This window comes from Daphnia pulicaria, chromosome 6, assembly GCF_021234035.1.
Source record: "Daphnia pulicaria isolate SC F1-1A chromosome 6, SC_F0-13Bv2, whole genome shotgun sequence".
Taxonomy (NCBI): Eukaryota; Metazoa; Arthropoda; class Branchiopoda; order Diplostraca; family Daphniidae; genus Daphnia; species Daphnia pulicaria.
Window position 1 is genome coordinate 9,049,926 of NC_060918.1, and position 16,652 is coordinate 9,066,577.

The following is a 16,652-nucleotide window of genomic DNA, read 5'->3' on the forward strand; positions in this document are numbered from 1 at the left end:
CTTAATCCTGTACGCTGATTTGACACAAGTATTGCTTAAATGCATTAGAAATAACTAATTTGTGATTTTAAAGTTTTAAAAAATTAGAAAATTAAATGAAAAAGACTACTATTCCGTTACTTGCCATCTGCTATCATACCTCTAACGGTTGACTACCTGCGTTTGCAAGATCATATATTATAAAGCATTGAGCATTGTAGGCTAATGCGCATTGACAACTGCTAGTTGGCATCAATTTCTTTGGCAAAATACGAAGGTGTTTAATGCAGCGACTTGACTTGACGTTGGCATACTTGCTGATAGTGAAAATACGAAGGCAGTTTTCTATTGACCATGAAAAAGTTAATCTTATTGTATCATTTGAATCTGTTTAGGTTTCATTGGCTGTCCAACAAATTTGGGCGCAATCACCTTGGAGACGGAACGGACGATGGAATCAGCCCAGACTTAATCCATTTTTGGGGTATGTGAAATTTAATTTTCTTGTGGTTTCAATCGGGTCTGATGCCTCGCCTAATTATGGTCTGTCGTTGTTAAGTTTACGGCTCATTCTGATATCTGATGTCTTCCGGGTATACCACCAAAGATCAGCAAATCGAAACGAAATCTTTTCTTTGTTAATTTTTTATCGTAGGGCTGGAATGTCCTAATTTGATTTACTATTGGGACTTCTGGGTCGAATTTGTCTCGATTTCTATTAACTTTTTTTTCACTTTCCGCCATTTCAGATACATTTTTATTCCCATTACTACTGCGAGTAATCCGATTTAAGTTGTGGGCATAATTATGTTTGTTTGTTTCATCGAATAAACAGGAATACGAATTTCTTGTTTTTCGCCTCTCCTCTGCTGTTACTCCATTGGCATTTCGTAATTTTCATTTCACTTTAAATTTCCATCCTCCATTTCCATTTTCCTAGTAATTTGAAAAAAGGTGGGCGGGGGCGGGGCTTTGTTGTCGTAGACTTGGCCAGAGTAATTTTGTTTCCATCCTAGAATATTAGACCATTGGAGGTACAGTGAGGACCCTTAATCCATTTAATCAGGACGAATTCCGGTTTTTCCATTGTTTGGTATCCATTATCAATTCCTATCATTTGGCCGACCGTTCTGGAATTCTATTCCTGTATCCTGAAGTGGAATTTATCATTAGAATCTATCGAATCCGACAATTTTAATACAATTTAATTTGGTTGATATCTTACCTACAAACGGACCGACACGGGCTTTCCTCTAGATTTAATTTCTCGTCTCTAATCTTCATCTCCAATCACTTGTTTGAACCTAACCACAGTTTGTTTGATATAAGTGTTAACTTTAATATAATTTTAATTTTTGTCTCTCGATACCCACCACCTATTAATCATCAATCAGCATCAGCACAGGGGAATAGAGAGACACTTCTACTCCCCTAATGTTAAGGATGTTCAGCAATGAATTTATACGCAGAGTAGTTAAAGTTAAAAGAAACGATGGTGAATCTCCTCCGATTATTTCCCGTCAAAAAGTTATTGACTCAGTAATTGCACGATTACGTTACATAATTTTTCGTAGTCGTTATTCTGATGCAAGCATTGCTCAATTGCATTGGAAATAATGATTTGTTTTTTAAATGTTCTAAAAATGAGAAAGTTAATTGCAAATGACGTCATTCCGTTAGTTTTATTCCTTATTTAGGCTACATCCAGCATACACCGTGCCTCTAGCCGTTAACTGTCAAAACTTCCTGCTTTAGCAAGTGTCAATTTGTGTTTCATTTTTATTTGGCTTATAAAAATTTCTACTCTCTACTCTGGATGCCGATTGGCTGTCGAATGCTCACTGTCGAATGATGGCGGACATGAAAACGACTAGCAGCACTAGATACCGTCAAAACTAAGGGATGTAAGAAATACTCTTCCCTCGATCATGGATCCCCTTGGAAAAATAAGGAATCTAGCTACTACCTCTTATTTTTATCTCGTTCTCCATCCATTTAAATTTTTAAATTTTCTTTCTAGTTACGACGCGGCTGGAGAAACCAAGTGATGTCCGGTCGACGGAAGCAAAGTTAGCAAAATCAGAGTATCGGAATTACCAGCGGCATCCGCTTGATCCAGCGAACAGAGCAAATGAACTACATCCAAATAAAGAGACTGGATACTGAAATGTATGGTAACTGCTTAAAACTCAATGTTTCATCTTAATCTTTAGTTTCTAACCGAGTATAATAGAGTGCGACACAAAGGACTTTGTGCTTCCAACTGTGACGTCCTTATTTAAAAAAGAAAATGAGTTCTATTTCTTTCTGTAGAAATAAGCAAATAATGTGTGACGTTTAAAGAAGAAATGTGTGAAGGAAAACAAGTTGCTTAACCCTATTTCTCCCCAACCACAAAGGGTTTCGTCTGCACTACATTTTTCTCTGATAACTGATCTGTGGTGTATTGGTGGAAATTCATTTTCATTTTTTTCCTCTTTCATTCACGTCCTTTTAAATTTTAATCCCGTAACTAGCATTATTCTAATCTAACTGTTTTTCTGCCCGCTTCCAATGATGAGAGAGACCAAGGTTTTGGTCATTTTTCTGTTCTGTTCCATTGGCAGCTCGCCTTGACATTAATGGTTTTACGTGGAATAACGGTTTTTCAAGACATAAAAACAAAGTACTCGCTCGTCTATAGTATTATACAGAGTGGTTTTTTTATTCAGGTTTTAAACAAGCGTGTTGGCTAGAGCTATTTGATTCAACCTATGGGATTCACCATGATCATTGTGGAATCTGGTATTGCTTGAGTTAATCTCACCTTGATATATTTTAACTTAGCTTTAAATTCGTGTTATCCTCATTTGGAAAAGTTCCATCCAGCCTTGCATGTTTTAGTTTTCATAATTAAATTTAATTCATTGCCTCAATGTTTGTGTCACTGTTCTCCTTCTCAATCTATGCAATGACTAAGTCTTATTTTTTATTACTGTTGAGTCATCACTTTCAGGTGCTGTGCTTCCAGATAGCCAGGACCGAAGACAAGGGTCAATCCTTTTACAGTCCAAAGTTGTAATCAACAAGGCCAAACAGATAGCAACATGATCGACCAGGTACGACAGGAAAGCAGCATCAGCCTCCAGTTGAAAAGCTAGTCGCTGATGGACTGATTCAACAAGCAAATCCAACAGCGACGCCCTATGCAGTTGCTGCTGCCACGTCCTATTCGGCACCAACCCCATCCCAAATCGCTAATCTAAGTGTAGAAGCATCGCCTCTAGTTTGACTGCCCAGCAGATTCAGACGCTTATCCCTTCACCAAGTCATTCCTCATCCAAGGAACGTGGAACTGCGATCGTGGTTCCAGCATTCTGCACAAGTTAGAAGAAAAGACAAAGCTACAAAGTCCAGCGTTCTGAGCAAGACGAAGCAATGAAATGTTTCACAGCGCATCACAAACGTGAGTTGCCTCGTTTCATTTTTGGCCACGCCATTTTATTTCTTGCTCTGCTGTGCAATTTTTGGCTCCATTCTTAGACTGATTTTTAAAGAATAATTGGTTCAGCGTTAAGTTGCAGGTTTGGGGAATTTCCTGTCTGGTTCTTTTTTGCGAGTGCGGTGTAGGACTTTTTGTAAAGAATTTATTTTTTATTTTGTCTTTCTTCCTATTATGGGGTAAGGGAGATGAAAAAATCCATGATGGCGGCCGTGCCCATTTGCTCACCGTTCCCTTCTTTTTGAAACCAACATTCCGTCAGTACTGGGCGTTCTCGCCGAGGCACCACACGTTTCTACTTCGCTTTGCAGTGACTATCAATTCTTTTCAACTTGTATGGTGATTTCTTACAATTTTTCTCGTGTGATCATTGCTGGATTTACGCCAAATTCCGAGAGATTTTGTTTCTCCATTTTTTCAGGGACGACCCTTGACTTTTGGTGTCTAATTGATTACAATGCTTCCCATCACCGTTAACTATGTCTGGCCTTTTCAAATTCTACGAGGTCGCAAGGAGGTAGACCGTCACCAAGAAAGGAAGGCAATTTTTCACGATATTTTCAGTGTAGAGTTATTTGTGTGATCCTCGATAGTCATGTGGATTTTAACCTTATCTTTTGCGTGATTCTTGCACTTTAATGGAAATATCTAGTGGGAGTCGAAAGAAGGGGGGGGGGGGGCCAGGATCGTAGCGCATCGTTACACCAGAAACGCCGTCTAAGTCGCTGCGTTTATATTTTTGTGGTCCCGTCATATGTTGAATGTTTACTTTTATTTCATTGTGTCACTGTGGGGAGGAACAAGTTGGCTTGGTGTTCAGTCTTAGGATGATGTTGAGTGGGTTGGATCAGATTTTTTTCACGTTTTCCCTTAGTTTAAGAGCGACATTAGGAAGAGGGGATGTTATATTTTCTTTTTACAAGTGCTAATGTTTATATTTCATTTTAGTTATTTCCAATTTGATTATCTAGGCCGTTTAATCGAACACATTTCGCTTTCGATGGAATTCTTGCGGTGATTGGGATTTTCCCCAAAACTAGTTTTTGGCTAGAAATATTTTTTTCTCGTTGATTGAGTCTAGGCGTATGTTATGACACTCATTTTTTAATGAATCAATTTTTTGTGTGAAAAGGTAAAAGAAATTAAACAGTTTTTATTGCAATTGACAGAACTTAGCTGAAGATTCACAAGCGGATACCAACGATGGCAAAAGAAGAGCGTGAAGTAGGAAGAAATTGCCTCAAACAAGTGAGATTATTTTGTAACTGTGACAGTATTCCTTAAATCAAACATCTTCATTTTGTTTTTTTCAATTTCAGACTAAAAAAAGTGAAGAAGGTTTTGATGTGCAGTTTCGTTAACAACAAAAAAAACCAATGCAGACTTATCCAATCTACCTTGAAGACAAAATGGAAAAGTCTTCCTTACAAGGTAATTGATGTAAAAAATTTTTTTGGAAAACTGAAATTAATTTACATTTTACAAATTTCTTTTCAGGGTGGAGAAAAACCGAAGCTACAAATTAACACACCCATTCTATTTTGCTTCATGTCAAGCTTTTATAAATTTTAAGTGTGATTGATAAATATTTATGTATTGTGTAAAAACTAAGTTGAAAAATAAAACACATGAAAACATTTCAATGAGAAGAAATATTTAATAAATAATTAATTAAAAAAAAACTGGTTAAATTTATTACTATGGCTTTGTTTTACAAAAATGTCGTTTTAATTCAATAAAAAGAGCGTCCGGTTCAAGACCAAAGTTCAATTTTAGTTGCGTCCCATCAAAATAGTGGGGGGGTGACCACTACTTTGAGTAGAGGGCCGACTTCTGTAATTGCCTGGGTGGCACTTGGTTAAGACTAAACCGTGGTAAAGACTAACTCTATACAAATATAAAGAATGATTTACAATAAAACCAACTCAGAGAACCCTTCCCTATACCTCAAAGTTTTCCACTTCAAAATTTGTACTTTTTACAACAAACTTGCACTTTCGCCAGCAGAGGGCGCCAAATTTTGCTAAATTTTGAAGTGGAAAACTTTAGGGTATAGGGAAGGGTTCTCTGAGTTGGTTTTATTGTAAATCATTCTTTATATTTGTATAGAGTGAAGAATTCTGCTTCTTTTGGCACAAAGAAAAAGATTTTAGCTTGATTTTTAGTATTTTTTGTAAATTTTTGAAAACGCCGTATTTATTCTTTCGAATTTATTTTACGGGTATCCTTACTGTGTTATAAATTCGGGACAGCCCTGAGGCGTTTTTCGAAATAATTTCAAAAATGCATCTGCTGGGATTTGAACCAATAATCAAAAGTGTAACGTGGTTTCCAGCTAGCGACTGAACCCACAGTGCCATCGGAATACATCAATCTGTTATGAACTCTTCAACAGATGATGAAAACCAAAGGGAAGTGGCCGTCGAATTAATTTTACGGGTATCCTTACTGTGTTATAAATTCGGGACAGCCCTCAGGCGTTTTTCGAAATAATTTCAAAAATGCATCTGCTGGGATTTGAACCAAAGACCAATAAAGATAAACGAGCTCCCAGGCGGAGTCTGAACCCACTGTCCCATCGGAATATGTCTTCCACTATCGACCTCTTCACCTGATGATGCAGACCAAAGAGATATGACCACAGAATTAATTTTACGGGTATCTTCACCGTGTTATAAATTCGGGACAGCCCTAAGGCGATTTTTGAAATAATTTCAAAAATACCTATCCTGGGATTTGAACCAATAATCAAAAGTATACCGTGGTTCTCAGCCAGCGACTAACCCACTGTGCCATCGGAATACATTATTCTGTTATGAACTCTTCAACAGATGATGAAAAATAAAGGGAAGTGGCCGTCAAATTTATTCTACGGGTATCCTTACTGTGTTATAAATTCGGGACAGCCCTCAGACAATTTTCTAAATAATTTTCAAAATGCCGTTCCTGGGATTTGAAACATGAACAAAAAACGATAATCTAATTTGTTATCTGTCTCTCAATCCACCGTGCCATGAGACACTGCCGAAGACGAACTTTTATGAATTATGTATAATACTATTAACAATAGTGGTGCAACGTGGAATAAGAGGGATTCTTCGATTCTAACTGTTAAAATTTTTGGATAATTATTATCCCTATGTATAATATTACAAATTGATATGAAGGGACTCGAACCCGTATCTTGATGCACGATGGTATGGTAGCTCAACATGCTATCCATTAGACCAATTATGTGTTTTGATTCCTATTTTCATTACTGTCAAAAAGTGATTGTTACTACAAAACCAAAGGTAGATGGCGCTGGCGACTGTCCCGCATTTGGTTTCTTTGTCCCATACTTTTTATCGGTGTCCCGACTTAGGAAGGTGTTCGGCCTATACTAAAGCATGCGAAACGGCAATAGCCAAAAAGTGTCCCGAATTAGAAACAATACCCTATGTAATCAACCAATGTAATTTTTAAATTGTTTTTCAATTTATAACTTTCATCCAACACGTATTTTTTGATCCCGTTCATTTGGCGCCATTCTCTTTGCCATGGTAACAGTGTAAACCTAGCAGACACTACTGTTAAAGATGGATGGCAGCACGATGGCAGTTACGACTGCTTGTGAATTTGGCAGACTCGAGTTTCCACTTCAACCACAGACAATTTTACCGTAAGAACGAGTGAGTTTTTTTTACCTGTTGTTTCAGTTTATGGAGGAATCCACATTTTTTGTAGTATGAAAATTTCTTACTATTTTCGGAGAATTTTAGTATTATCACACTGTTTGCTTTTCTATGCATCAAATGCTCGATACGAATGACTTCCCTCAAGTCAACGTGATCTTATTCTATTCCAGGGCTTTGTAAATTGCATTCAAATTTCAATTCTTATTCTGTTTCACTTGTATAAAGTAATTGAACTTATTGTCAAGTAATGTTTATTCAGAGCAACGTGAAATGTAGGCAATGTAGATTGCAGCTCTCTGATTATTGCTGGTTCGGGTGGTAGAAGCTATCTGTTTTGTTGGATCCCGTTGGATCATAATTGTGATGTCAAATTTTGTAATAATTTTAATGGGTTGCACCAGCAAATCATTTTCCATAAGTTTAACAGTCCCATCAACAGAAATGCTTGTTTCTTGGTTCTTTTGTTGATCGTGGGTTGCAATTCATTTACAGAATTTTTAAAAGGAAACAAAAATGAACTTCAGATGAGGCCGAGTAATCAACCAAAATTAATTATGTGAGATGCAGAACTTCAACTTTGTTTTTATTGTTATTGCCTTTCAAAAAGGATAAGTCTTCCAGGAACTAGGATGAATAATGATGGAGTGAGTTTGAAACATTGCTGGATTAAGCGTCGTGTATGCATCTAGGTTGCTATTTTCTGCAGTCATTTTGTGATTTTATCTTTGAACCTTGAAAAGTTTTTGGATTCGATTATTCTCCTCTCGTCAATTTGCGTAGCTTTTGGGCGTTGTTTTACTTTGAACTTTTATACGTTAGCCTTTTCCAGCTGATTCTCGGCTCAGTTAACTGTAGCCCGTTCAATTCCACCATATTTTCGCTAGTCCAGCAGTTTAGAGTACAGTTTTAAGCTTAGTGTTACTTAACGTGTGGTTTTCTTGATAGTTTGCCATTTAGCGTTGTCCTGTATGTTGAAATGACTTGCTGAATTTTTAATTTTACAAAGCGTGAGTGATTGTTATGCTGACCGCAGTTATGTCGTCAAGCTGAAAGCCAGGAGACTTTGTCCACCCTTCTCATCAGACTTGGTAACTCGAGATTATTGATGTAACAAGGATTGCTATTCAAGCTATAATTTGATAACTCTTTTTGCAGTTTGATTGGCAATGCGATTTCGTTGAGCTAATCACCGTGTAGTCGGCGATGGCGATGAAATCAGGCTGGCCATTTGCATGTACATTTTAATTTCATTGCGACCGTTGAAATCAGCGGACAATAAGTTACATAGTGATCCATCAGTGTAGTCAATATCTTCGCATTTCTCAACTCATCTCAGATCGTATCATTTTCTAAAATCTTGTCTCGTATATCAACAGGAAATGTTCGACCACATCCGCCAATGGTTCAACCTGGTATCACAACAAGCATTCCGTCTTATTATACGCTAGGCCGGTTGTTTTTTTGACATATAGTCGTCTGAGCTTGAATTTCCATCGTCGCAACCCAAAAACAGGGAGAAGAGTTGCGTGGAATTCTCGCGTCATCTCCTTCCTTTGATGAACTCGGACTGCCAAAGTGAACAACGAACCGCGAAACTCGGTGGCTCTACGGAGGTATTGACGTTGTAACGACCACAAAAAGGTTGCGGTTCTAAATCATCGTTGTTTACGTAAGCGGTAAATATTAGTTTTTGCTTTTAATTTCTGATCCGCTAAATTTAATTGCGATAACTTGAATTCGCGGTCGTATTTGCCAACCGATTTCTTTTTCATATTTTCTCGACGACAGATCCCAACTGTTTTTTTTCCTCCGACTTGAGTAGACATATACAGGGGATAACATCCCAAGCGGTGGGCTATTGTAGTTTCGCTCAATAGAGAGCTCAATAGAGGGGCATGTAATTATTGAAGTCTCAAATTTAAATCAAAGAATCCTTTTTGTAAATGGAGACCTAAGATTGTCTTTCCTTTTAAAGTGTGTTGCTTCCCCATCTGCTTGCAATTGCTTTGCTCTAAATGTTTTGGTTTTCTGTTAAATCGCAAACATTCAAGCCTTGCAAGATGTCACTTTCTATCTGCCATCTTTTCATTTTTTAAAAGCTGTAACACCACCTGCAGTTTGAGCAACCCACCAATTTTTCTTGCTGTCGTTATTTTTTACGAGTTAAAATTATTTGTTATTTTAATATTTCTAACTGTAAAGAAAAACAATAAAAAAGGGGGTAGGGTTCCTTTCCTAAATTTAACAGAAGAAGACAATGTCGCACCTGACCATTTACATGAACGAAGCCATACAACTCTAATCTTTAATTTGATTAATGGCCAGATTAATATTTCACCCAGTCGAGTGATTAGTCTAGACCAATCGGATATTGCAGCTCATTCACGTCAAATTTACTTTTTGTTAACGGGGGGTGGCCACTCCCAACACCATAACATTTCCTTCCTGCTGTCCGTCGTTCACCCTGTAATTTATAGAAATTTTCAATCTATGGAATATCTTATTTGTTTTGAAGAAGAACGAAGGTAGGAATAGTTGTAGCATCTATTCCCATACTAGTAGTGTTCAGCCAAGAATTAATACTCTAATCAGTGGTAGACAACACCAATTGTGAATCTCGTCGGATTATAATCCGTCAAAAAATATAAACTCAATATTTGCACGAATGACCTATAATATATCCTGTTTTTCAATTATGGTACAAGTACCGCTCATTTATTTGAGAAATTTAATTTGATTTTTTTTTATAAGAAAATAAAATTAAACGGCATTTCCGTCACATTCCATCTGTTGCAGCATGCCTCTAGCGGTCGACTTCCTGCAATTAAAGGATTATGCCAATTTGGGATTTACTATTTTTTTTAATTTGTATATTTTTAAGTTAACATATTTTTTTTTTGCCATCTTTTTGTTTTGATTTTGGTTTGATAACAATTTAAACTAACGAAACGATTTTCTCTTGATTCAGGATTCCGAGCGATATTCATCTACCAAAGACGATTGTCCTTGGCATTTTCCCTCGCCTGTCGGTAAGATTCCTCGTAGCACTAGTTCTTGCGTCTTGACTTTCTTTACAAAAATGAATTAGGAAACAGTTCCCTTTAAACCTTTTCACTCCATCTCGTAGCTTTCTAGTGCCTCGTCGATTTGAACGTCTTCTGACTTGGGGCTATTGCGTACGATTCATCGATATCACCTTTTTCATTCTAAGACTAATTCTCTCAGTTTGGGGTCGGTTTGTCAAAAGCTAACGGGGTGAAACTGAACTATTGCAGATGATTCTACAATTATAAACTTAAATTTTTTTTTTAATAATCTGTCTCTGGGAAAATCCATCAACGCAATAAATAAATCTTTTGCTAGAATAAGAAAATAGAGAAGCGTTTTAAAAAACGAGTAAATGAGGGCTTTAATTTTCCTAAATTTCATCAAAGTTAGTCTTTATTTTGAATAATTGTTTTGCTTGCCAACAGAGAAATGAGTCTAAAAAGCAAAGCTTACTAACTAAGGAATCGTCGTCTCTTTCATACTCTTCTCTTTCGACCACAAGGGTGAAAGAGGAGTAGGAAGAAATGACTTTTCCTCTCGTCAGTTAGCTTCGCCAATTACAGTTAGTTTAACCAAGTCTTACATCTCGCAAGCAGTGGTCGAAAATCATGATGGTGAGAAGCATCTCATCATTTTTTTGTAAAAAGAAATATTAGCTCAATATTTGCAGATTGCGTTAAAATTGATCTTGTTCGTTACTTTCATTCAAGTATTGCTCATGTGTTTTTATTTCTCTCCAATGCCATTTACGATTTCCTTAGATAAGCAGTGTCGGTTACTCTTTGGGTGGGCGTGGGACTCTTCGTTTTTAGTTCTTTGATTGATTTCATTGACGACATGAGCGCTAATTTTATTCTCTCATTGGTGTTTTGTTTCCATTCTTTTGTCATATTACTTAATAGTAGTTAACTTTTGATAGTTAGTAAGTTAACCGAGACATCGTAAAGCACTATGGTAGCGTGGTCTGTAACAAGTGATTTAAACAACAGAAGCTTCTTTCGTGATACTCCAAGTACAATGGCTTGTTTGTTCCCACATGTCTCTGTCAAGCTACAACCAGCAGATGTAAGTTCTCTGCGTCATTTCTTTATTTTTGCACCGACTTCTTTATGTTTTTGTTTTTGGAATTTTGTGTTGTTTGGTTTTATACGTTCGTCTCTCGTTACCAAAAGCATATGATTTGCTGCTCATTCTCACTTTGGCTTCCTTCCTTCCTTTTTATATTTTGATATGCTTTTCTCGATACCCAGCATTGCCAATGGGGACTGGAGAGAGACACTTGACGTAACAGTTTATCCGGTTCGCTGATTTGACGCAAGTATTGCTTCAATGCATTAGAAATAACTAATTTGTGATTTTAAAGTTATAAAAAATTAGAAAATTAAGTGAAAAGGACTATTTCCGTTACTTGCCATCTGCTATCATACCTCTAACGGTTGACTACCTGCGTTTGTAAGATCATATTACGCGACTTGACATAATATTGTAGACAGTTACAATACAAAAGACGAATACAAGGGGTGGTTTTTATTGACCATGAAAAACTTAATCTAAAGGTATAACTTGAATCTGTTTAGGTTTAATTGGCTGATCTACAAATTTGGCGCAATCACCGTGGGAACGGAATGGACGGACGATGGAATCAGCCAAGACTTAAACGTTTGGGGTAAGTGCAGTTTCATTTTCTTGCGTGTTGCTGTGTGTTGAGATTTCTTTGCATAAATTGTGCTTCATCGATTTTTTGAATTTTTCGTGGCTTTCGTTTTGACCTTTGACAATTTGAACGACAATTAAGTGCGATGCCACACCAAATAAATCATAATTCCAAAATTAACTCAGCTCTGCGTTTATGTAATGCAGTTTCCGTTCGACAAGATCAAAATAAATATTGTTGTTAGATAAGGGAATACAAACACTTAGAAACATGAAAAATAGCCACGGTTTTTTCCCTTTTCCGTCGTTGTTAAGGTAACGACCCATTCTGTCGTCTTCCGGGGTATACCACCAAAGATCAGCACAGCAAATCGAAGCGAAATCTTTTCTTTGTTAATTTTTTTATCGTAGGGCTGGAAAAATACACTGGGTCGAATTTGTTTCGATTTCTATCAACTATTTTTCACTTTCCGCCTTTTCCTTAAAAAAAATTATTGTACCTATTCTATAAAAGTTTGTACTCATGACGAAGTGAAGGACAGAATATTGAGTATCAGTATAATTTGTTTCTTAATTCGGCGAGATAAAGTTTTATTCCCATTACTACTTCCGAGTAATCCGATTTAAGTTGTAGTATGTATGGTGGTTCGTTTCATTGAATAAACAGAGGATGACGAATATCAACAAACCCCAACATCAGAAGATTGGCGTGCATATCAAAGTGTAACTGCTCATCAGTCAGTCAGTAGACGGTAAAACATTCTAGAAGAATTTGCGTTTTGTGTTTCAAGTTTTTTGAATTTTTGTTAATTTCGCTGCCAATATTTTCGTCAATTGTTTCATTTTACTTACGTAGGCTGCAAGACCTGATAAAGTTTGATACCCCAGAATTGGCTGCCGTAACATTTTAACTTGAATCAAATGAATAAACTTGATTTCTGACTGACTTAACGTTTTTCCATTATCATATAGGAAGGTTTCGAACGATGGACTTGACAAAGTATTCCAGGCTCTCATTGTGATGAGAAAGTGAAGACGGCGCTTTTCCATCTGCCTGCCAACAATAGTCATGCAGTTACCAGCCGTTTGATCCTTTCGGTACTGAGTAAGTCAATCGTACACTTTTTATTTTATTCACCTTGCTTGTTGGACCTGGGTTTACATGTTCCGGGCCACAGCCCTAGGTAGATGTAAGATGTCCATCGCTGGCTACTCAAACTTCCTAAGCACAAGTTGCCGAAACCATTTCCCTATCCTCCCCCTATAGAATCCATGATGGCCGACTTTTGCCCCATCGACCAAGAACAATCGAGAAAAAAAGGGGGGGGGGGGGTGGTTGGGAGTGTAAACTGAAAGTAAACAAATATAGTCGTCAACCATCGATCACAGAAAAAGTAGATTTCTTTTGTCTTGGTATTCATTTCGTTGCCTTTTTTTCATTTGTCTTAATGGAATCTAAGACTTTTTTTTGTCTTGCTTCTTTGTTGCTGTCAAGACGCAGTGTAAGATCTCAAGTTTATTTAGTTATTTACCAAGTTATTTAGTCAAAGATGCCAAGTCAACAGATAGCTAGGCAAACAATAAAATCAATTCATTTGAGCAAGTATAGTTTTGAGAAAAAAACAATAAAAGGGTACAGTTGTCAATAAGGTAGGCTACAGTTTACGTGTTATCCAAGTGAAAACCAAAAATGTTTATATTGATGAAGTTTGGATTCCTCATTTTCCTTAAGCGATCTAAACCTAGAATGTTAGTTACTGCATCTCACATCAAACATGTCATGGCAAAGCAGTGAAAGCTGACAGCAATCATTTTTCATTTGAAAGAACCCTGAACGTGACATAACTTCAAAAATTGAGGACACATCAGGTACTCGGTCAGGATATTAAGTCCTGTTATTTCCTCACTATCAAGCCTCCTTCATGTATAATATAATTTTCCGAAAACTAATCAAATTCTGATTTACTGGCGAGTCGATTGTAGAAATAAATTGTTCTCGTCGTGTATCGGATAATGGTTTCACTTATCAATTTATTGTTTCCGTGTTTTTGTTTTCACAGGAACCAAAACTCTATGGCGACTACCTGCAGCCAGAAAGACGAATGTGCGAATTTGTGAATAACGTCAGCACAGTCAAAAACAGAAGTAAGTTGTCCAAAAAAATTCATTATAAAAAGCGCTAGATTTATTTTTTTGTTGAAGATGATTGACGATCGTGAGTCGTTCTATAACATGTTCAATGTTTAAGTTTGCGTCCCAACTCACTGCTTGTCGGCTTAATTGACGTTAAGTATCCCTGATTGCGATACTTTCATTGATTGTTTTTACTATTTCAACTAGTCGCATCAATTCATGCGCCTTTTGCTGTTCTTTTTGCTTATCGCTACCATAGATAAAACGATGTATTTTTTACCATTTTTAATATTTTGTTTCGCGTTATCGCCGATCGATTGTACAGGAAGAAGAGGCAATACTTTTGATTATCTATTTTATTATTAACTTTATGACCTAAATCAGCATATCATACCAGGTATAACTAGCCACTTGAAATAATTTTTTATCCTCTTGTATACGTGACATGAGGTTTTGTGAATAGTTCACTAAAATTTCTTAATCCGTTAATTCAACTAGCAATTTTAAGATTCAATCTGAATCTATTCAAAAGATATCCTCCTCTATCATCCATCCAACAAAATGCGTAAATGGGCCGTTATTTTTATTAGAACTCTCATTAATTGCCCCTTCCCTCAACATTGAACTAATTTGGTCGCCTTTATTCAGTTGTATGATGGACTGGAGCGTTAAAGTATGAAAAGCTGATTCACCATAGCCTTGTGCGATTTTAAACCAGTCGGATGTTTTAGTCTTCATTTGTAAGTTAACTCGACAATTAGTCTTTAGCTCACAAATTGCCGAAAAAGAAAAGAAATATTTGCCAGGTTTAGGAGCGGTAAAAATTCCACTGTAGCTCATGGCATAGCCCACATTCATTTGTTGATTTTCGAATGGGATAATTGTGTTGACACGAAAGTAGCTCGCCGTTTTCTGGGCGTAGAAGTAAACTGGCCCTGATTTAACGTCGACATAGCCAATCGTATTCTGTAAATCTAAATGAAAAATTTGATTTGTTGAAATTTGTAATTTTAAAAATCCTGTAACATTTTTCTATTACTTTGCACGTTTGACTTCCGAGAGAAATAGCAATAAACAGTTTGGATTTTACTCTGGCTCATGACGGAATAGAATCCGCTTTTGATGTGTCCGATTCGTCTGAGGTCATCACAGGACGTGGGCCTATGACCAATATCCGCAATGACGCTCGTTCTCTCTGATTCAATAAACGAAAAATTTCATTTAACTTTCCGAAATACTTTTGCTGTGATATCGAGTTTTGTTATAGTTTTGAAGTCAACCGAGTCAAATGTGGTGTACCGTTCATCTCCTTGTTTAAGTTCAAAACGGTTGAGGTGGTGTCTGCAAAGAAATATCAGTTTAAGTATAATTTAAATTTTCGAAAATTCCTAAACGCATCTATCTTTGTTACCGTTTAGCTTCTTTTCTAAATTTTCAAAGGTGATGCGCCTTTTCACCAACAATTTTAAAGCGTAAGACAAACGTTCTTGTGTTTCTGCGTATTAATTAATTAACCAATTTTCAATCATTCAACCACAATTAATGGAAACTTGATTTTATATAAGTAAATTACTTTTCAATTCGTCTTTCAAATCTTGCCACTCGTCTGTGACTGTCAGGTCAGAATTTTGTACGAAATGGATGGGCATCGATAGGACGGCGGTCGAGTATTTGACGTTCACTTTGCGATCCTGTAAGGATTGGGTGTCTCGCAATTTCGACAAATTGATTCTGCTGAGTTTCAAAGGTTTTGGAACAAATTTCTCTCCGTCCCACTGGCCGTGATCTTTACTTTCCTGGAACAATTTGTTGATGTCTTCCTTCGTTGTCGAACCGTGACGGGAAATTTCAGTTTTGAATCTCGTTTCGAACGAGCCAATCCCCACGACACTTCCTCCAGCCCCGTACTCAAAGGAATTTGTATTTTGGAACGTGTTGATCAACTTCTTCTGGTCTTCCTTGTCCAATTTCCTGTAAATGTCGTTCAGAGTTTTTGTTGTTTTGTCCGGTCGATAGTTGTCCTCGTTCCAAAATACCGAATCCCACATTTTATCGCTTTGATCCCTGATGATCGTCCTTGATGAGACGAGTAAACTCTCCAACATGTTGTAAACATGCGACTCTGAATTTTGGGAAACGACGTCCGAGTCGTCGAACGTGTCGATCAAGACGTTGGTCGTCGATTCCGTCAAGAGTTTCTTCTCGTCGCTGGCCGTTAGCAGAGCGTCTTTGGTGCTTTCATTGAATTTCTGCATGAGTTGCGTCATCATTTGTCCTTTGACGATGTTGTCGATGCGGATGACCGTCTGTCTGGTCTGCGTACTCTGCGAAGACAAACTGAAAAGCAATTTGAATTGATCGAATTGTTGGGGATTGCTGCGCATATCCGCCGCTATTTGGTCACAATCTTTCTTGACGAAACATGACAGAGTAAATTTGACCGACTGGTGCTGTTGATACAACAGCCAATCGGTTGGCAGCGAGAAGACGGTTGAAGATTTCGTGCTGACCAGAGCAACTTTCTCTAAAGGAATGACTTGTACTTGATTGTCTTCGATGGTCATATTTAGATATTTCGTCAAATAACTGACGACTTTGTTCTCGACTTTGGTGTTCCACATTTCAATGCGGAAACGGACCTCGGACTCTTGTGTGACGTTGTTGAAGAAACTATGTGCGCT

At 37.2% G+C, this 16,652-nt stretch overlaps 1 protein-coding gene and 2 long non-coding RNA genes across 9 annotated transcripts; 2 read left to right on the top strand and 1 right to left on the bottom strand.

The window, feature by feature from the left end:
- Positions 1 to 241: 241 nt before the first annotated feature.
- On the top strand, positions 242 to 5,099 carry LOC124344340. Of its 6 annotated transcripts, none has more exons than XR_006919697.1 (8): positions 242 to 256; positions 375 to 463; positions 1,660 to 2,153; positions 2,691 to 2,763; positions 2,962 to 3,424; positions 4,630 to 4,708; positions 4,780 to 4,891; positions 4,958 to 5,099. It is a non-coding gene; the product is annotated as an uncharacterized LOC124344340 (long non-coding RNA). The 6 variants fall into 6 exon arrangements; XR_006919698.1 differs by having other exon boundaries at positions 1,857 to 2,153; XR_006919696.1 differs by lacking the exons at positions 242 to 256; positions 375 to 463 and having other exon boundaries at positions 927 to 2,153.
- Positions 5,100 to 7,049: 1,950 nt separating this feature from the next.
- LOC124344344 lies at positions 7,050 to 12,256 on the top strand. The gene is made up of 4 exons (XR_006919707.1): positions 7,050 to 7,121; positions 8,514 to 8,813; positions 10,106 to 10,166; positions 11,763 to 12,256. It is a non-coding gene; the product is annotated as an uncharacterized LOC124344344 (long non-coding RNA).
- A 2,070-nt stretch (positions 12,257 to 14,326) lies between these two features.
- On the bottom strand, positions 14,327 to 16,381 carry LOC124344334. Of its 2 annotated transcripts, XM_046797850.1 has the most exons (5): positions 15,545 to 16,381; positions 15,383 to 15,466; positions 15,271 to 15,312; positions 15,011 to 15,166; positions 14,327 to 14,945 (listed from the first exon to the last, which is right to left on the bottom strand). In XM_046797850.1, the coding sequence occupies exons 1-5, from the start codon at positions 16,353 to 16,355 to the stop codon at positions 14,497 to 14,499; spliced, it is 1,542 nt and encodes a 513-aa protein (XP_046653806.1). In that variant the 5' UTR covers positions 16,356 to 16,381; the 3' UTR covers positions 14,327 to 14,496. The 2 variants fall into 2 exon arrangements, with proteins under 2 accessions (XP_046653806.1, XP_046653807.1); XM_046797851.1 differs by lacking the exon at positions 15,271 to 15,312.
- Positions 16,382 to 16,652: the final 271 nt, after the last annotated feature.